The sequence below is a fragment of the Dipteris shenzhenensis genome, chromosome 18, assembly GCF_047967505.1.
Source record: "Dipteris shenzhenensis isolate YYH24624 ecotype China chromosome 18, Dip_SZ_1.0, whole genome shotgun sequence".
NCBI lineage: Eukaryota > Viridiplantae > Streptophyta > Polypodiopsida > Gleicheniales > Dipteridaceae > Dipteris > Dipteris shenzhenensis.
In genome coordinates this window covers 30,166,366-30,171,453 of record NC_141613.1, presented here as the reverse complement: position 1 = coordinate 30,171,453, position 5,088 = coordinate 30,166,366, and the positions used below count along the sequence as shown (strand labels likewise).

Sequence of the window (5,088 nt, the reverse complement as noted above, 5' to 3'; positions counted from 1 at the left end):
TGCTATCAAGCGACCATTATTTTTCATATCCTCAACAAAGCATCCATGAGGATTAAATATGACCTGCAAGCCCTGCTCAACCATCTGACCAACAGAAACCAGGTTCTTGGTGATGTTCGAGACATAAAATACATCAGACAAGTATTTCTTTTTCCCATCCTACATAGACAAAGGAATTTTGCCAATCTGCACAATAGGATGTGCAGTATCATCACCAGTCTCCACAAATCCTAGTTTTTCCATTTTCCTTGCATCCTGCATCCATTCAGCATGACCTGTCATGTGGTTTGACGCACCTGAGTCAACATACCACACATCATTGCTTTCTTCTGTACTTGTCACAGAATTTGTCATATGGTACACCATAAACAAATGCTCATTTCTGTCATCACCCTGTCTACTAGAGGATGCATAATTGCCTTGCTGCAATTTTCCATTCATAATGTCATTCTGCTTTTTGTAGCAATCTTTAGCCATATGCCCCATTTTACCACAGTAGTAGCATTCAACATTGCTGTTTGCATTTTGGCCTCTTTGCCATCCACCACGATCTCTTTGGCTCCCCCTGCCTCTAGAGTTACCATGTCCTCCTGCATAGGACTGGTTTTCTTGCATTTGCTGCATATTTTGATTTCTACCACGGCCTCCAGATTGGCCTCCTCTACCTCTGCCTCTACCCCTTCCAGCATTTGAGTAGAAGACAGTTTCTTTTGAGGTTCCTCCTGAAGAAGATGCACCACCATTTCTCTACTCTTTAGAAATTAGAAGAGCAATCAACTCCTCAAAATCAGGAAATTTTTCACGGACGGCAATGAATGTCCGGAACTGTGCATAATCCTTTCCTAGACCATTCAAGGTCACAGAAACTAAATCGTCATCATCCACTGGCGACCCAATGGAAGCAAATGCATCTGCAATTTTCTTCACCTTCATGTGGTAGTCATTGATGCTCATATTTTCTCTCTGCAAATTGTGAGCTCCTGCTTGAGCTGCATTTTCCTGGCCTGCGTATTTGGGCTGTACATTTTTGCCAAAGTATCCCATGCCTCCTTTGGCGTACTTGTGTCCTGAATATGCACAATCATGGAGTCCGAAATACTGATAGACAGCCAATACATAACTTTCCTGGCTCTCTCATGCCATCCTTTGAATGCCTGCATTTCCTGTTGATTGGGAACATTAGGAAGAACATGTTCTTCTTCATTTCCTGTAATGAACTCCCAATAGCCTTTTCCCATAAGGAAATTCGTCATTCTAAACTTCCATGCTTGGAATTTGTTCTTGTCAAGCTTTTCAGTGACAATCTGTGAAAGAGAATCAGATGCCATTACAGAACACTGCAAAATATTCTGTCACTGCAAAAAACACAGCTTTTGCCTCACACGGGCAGATCTGCAAAACTGACGAAAGTGGTACAGTCACTTCCTAGTGACGATTTTGCATCAACAGGCAACAAGCATGATTCTACAACTCCCAATATCTCTGCACACAGGCATACGATGCAATTTCTGCGGCAACTTTTCACCGACTAGCCATGCAGTGGTCGCACAGCCAAAACAGGGCCTTTTTCTGAGTGCCTGTGAAGAACTTCGGTCTTCAAAATGGGCCCCGAAATGGCCTCGAATCAGAAAAATAAAGTCACTAAGGGCTTTGCCTAGTCTTACAGCATATACTGCGCTCTCGCCTGAGACAGTGCACTCTTGCACTTCTGGTTGTGCTACCTGCAGAGATTTGCTCCCAAACTCGAAAAAGGAAAGCAACACTGGTCCTCTTACCAGGACATCACGAACTTGGTTTGCTTTCTTGAAATCCTTACCACGAACAAGGCTCTGATACCATGTGAAGATAGTGGGAGAGAGGGAAGGAGTCTCACTTGAAGCTTTCTCACAAGCACAATGGTCCCATACACACAAAGGTGGAGGCTGAAAACAGTTTTCCTCTTAGTTGTGAAAGCCAAAAGAACTCTAGTACAAAGAAATAGAAGAACCCTATATGTGGGTCTCAAACCAAACTCAACTAACTAAGGTGGCTTACTAACTGAGCCACAAACTAGAGTAGATAAGGATAGCTATCATCCAGCTATTATTTGTGGGCGGTGTACCAACCACATCTCCAGCTAACAAGTCGGTGACATAAATACACAACGGTCACCCTGGCATATCGCGAGTGGAGCTCGATATCTCAACATGAAGGTGGTAGGGAGCATAGGTTGAGGAGCAAAAGCAGTAACCATGCCACAAGGAGAAAGGAGGGAGACATGGAGGAAATGTGAGAGAGTAGCTATAAGGGGAGGGGAGAGGGAGGTAGGGTGAAGGTAAGGAGGCTAGCTTGCAGGAATAAGGAGATGAAGGTGGAGAGCAACTGTGCAAGGGGGGAGGTGAGCAGAGAAGTGGGGTGGAGGGAGAAGCCACAAGGAGATGGGAGGTGAAGGGAGGGTGAAGGAAATGTTTCGAGGGGGTGAAGGTCATGAAGAGGGGGAGACTACAGGCAAGGTGGGAGGTATCATGATGTAATGAGGGAAATTTAGTGAGAGGTATAGAGCAAAGGGTGTCGAGAGATCTAGGAAGAGAGGAGATAAAGTAGAGAGTGAAGGACAAAACAAAAGAGGTCACAAGTGGTGATAATCTTTAAGGTCATGAGGGGTAGATATGAAGGCTACACTTGCCTCATCTTTCATGAAATGTTTCAAAATTAATATATATAGCTAATGAAATGTTTCAAAAAATAGCTAATGGAATGTTTGAGAAAATAATTCGTTTTAGTTTAGCATCTGAGGAACCAAACATTATGTATGAGTCCATAGCTTTAGTGGGTGAAAAAACCCAAGGGTGTTAAGAAATCTTTACCCCCTCGGAGACAAGTCAAGCTACACGTCTATAAATTTTCTTCAGAGGTATTTCTATACACGCGTATACAAGGGCGTCAAAAGCGAGTTCCTGCGATCTTGGCACCTACGGGCATTGTGGGCAACGGCCCATCCTCGCGACCTAGCTCGTAAGCTACCCTTTGGCGAAACAGAATCCCATTTTCCCGTTCTTCTGCTGGAAGCTGCAGGTTTTTGTCGATGGATGCCTTGACTTCTCCATAGTAGCCCGCAGAATTCGTATATAGCTCGAATACCATTCCTAGCTGCAGGTCGTGCGAAAAGCTTCTAGCAAAGGCTGCGAGAAGGCTGCAAATCGCTGCGTGCAAGCCCAGGCTGCTGGTGCTCCACGCAAAACCGTCTATAGCATTGAGCGGAGCCCCAGAGATGGCAAACAGGGGCGCTACTATAGACAGACACTTGTTGACCTTCTGGACATTGGTGGCCAAATTGATGTAAGTTTGGATGTCGGAATCGTGAAGTAGGGTGGCTACGTCCCTTAGATCGCGAGCGATGGAGTCGTTCCACCCGTTGCTCTGGTGGGGCGGTGCTGATGGTAGCTGTAGCACGGAAGGAGGAGCCGGTTGGTCACTCAGAATCGGAGGAACGACTCGAGACGGGAACTTTTCCAGTCCACCGGGCGTCAATGGCATAGGGTATGCCCTATCCAGGGCTTGAAGCCTGCCCCTTGAATCCTTAAGCAGCGCTGCGGTGCGTTGCCTTAGATGAGGAGGGAGTTGCAGTGCATATTGGATGTCATTGACGAGCTTCTTGAAGAGGCAAGAGGCAGTCCGCTGTTCTTCCGCCAACTGAGAGGGTTGAAACTGGTTGACTACGGACATGACGAAGGCACACCCGGCATCCAAGAAGAAGGCGGGCAAGCTGAAGCTCAAGCTATGGTGCTGTCCATCCAGGCCCGCGAGGACGGTCGCAGACATGGTGGCCGCGGTGAGGGTGTTCTGGAAGAGCTTGTTCCAATTGTCCCGCTGTTCGGCGAGGATGGAGTGAATCTCGGCTCGATCCGTGGCTACGTTTGCTAACAAGCGCAATTCTGCCAGCGACATTGAGTCTTCGACTTCATCCTCCTCCAAGTCGCAGCTGGCTAGCCCATCATGCTGATCCCAGAAAGCGAGATGGTCTACTTTCATGGACGTGTACAAGCCGGTGGACGGGAATGTTGATGAAGTGGAAGAGGCAGCTACATACTGAAGACGTTGTGGAAGCTGGGTATTTCTGGGAAATGAGGGGCGCATGTGATCATGAGGGGCACCGGAGCTGGCTCTGAGGTGGGAGGAGCTGATCGGAGAGTTTATGGCTTGCGGGAATGCAGGCAAAGGCAGGGCCATGCGAAGAAGGAGAAGAATAAATGATTTCACAGTTGGTTTAGAGTTGGGTTCAAAATTCTAATGGTTTTAGACTCTAGAGTTGTACCTGCCTCTCTTTAACGGAGACCCCTTATAACCTTGCCTTTAGAGGGCCGTTGGACTCTCTCCACGCCTTTAAAAATACTAGTTTTTAACTCTTGCTTTCCCACAGGCACTCAATGAAGAAAGCTACATGACCTCATACCTTGTCATCACAATCACCATAGCTTGTTACCTCATAGTCAAAGTAAGCCAATCCTACCCACCCCGTCGATGTGGTCACTCTCCAATCACCAAAATTTGCTACCTAAAATTCAAAACGATCATCCTCTCACCCACTCTCTTCGACGTGGTCAAACCCCCAATCACCAAAGTTTGCTACCTCACACGTGACTAGTAAGTCAATACTAGTGCCTAAAATTCAAAATGAGCCTTCGTTTTCCCTCGAGAAGCTTGGTCATATGATAGATTTTCATTTACACACTCATATATACCCATAGTGGAAAAATAAAAAACTTTATCCATTTTTCCATTTGTATTTCACATTGACAATTTCCAACCCTTGCTTATCGACAACGAAACACCCCGATGACAATGAATTCAATGTCCAAATTAGGCATTGGAGTTAATACTAATGGCTAAAATTCAAAATATCATTCAGCCTTCTTTTACCTTGACAAGCTTGGTCCTCTCATAGATTTCAGTCACCAAAAAATACATCATATATAATTTATAATTTATATATAAAATAAAAAAAATTCCTCATTTTTCCATTTCCATTTAGAATTTCCAAGTGGTGGTTATTAACAAAGAAACACCCTAATGAGAATGAAATCGATGTCAAAGGCGAGGGAGAGGAGA

At 45.4% G+C, this 5,088-nt stretch overlaps 1 protein-coding gene across 1 annotated transcript; it reads right to left on the bottom strand.

Moving 5' to 3' along the window:
• Nucleotides 1-2,922: 2,922 nt before the first annotated feature.
• Nucleotides 2,923-4,050, bottom strand: LOC147891083 (putative F-box protein At4g22030). The gene has a single exon (XM_087389144.1). The coding sequence runs from the start codon at nucleotides 4,009-4,011 to the stop codon at nucleotides 2,923-2,925; it is 1,089 nt and encodes a 362-aa protein (XP_087245270.1). The 5' UTR covers nucleotides 4,012-4,050.
• Nucleotides 4,051-5,088: the final 1,038 nt, after the last annotated feature.

Coding starts and splice junctions, on each gene's coding strand:
- LOC147891083 (XM_087389144.1), bottom strand. CDS start 4,011: ATGAAAGTAGACCATCTCGCTTTCTGGGATCAGCATGATGGGCTAGCC.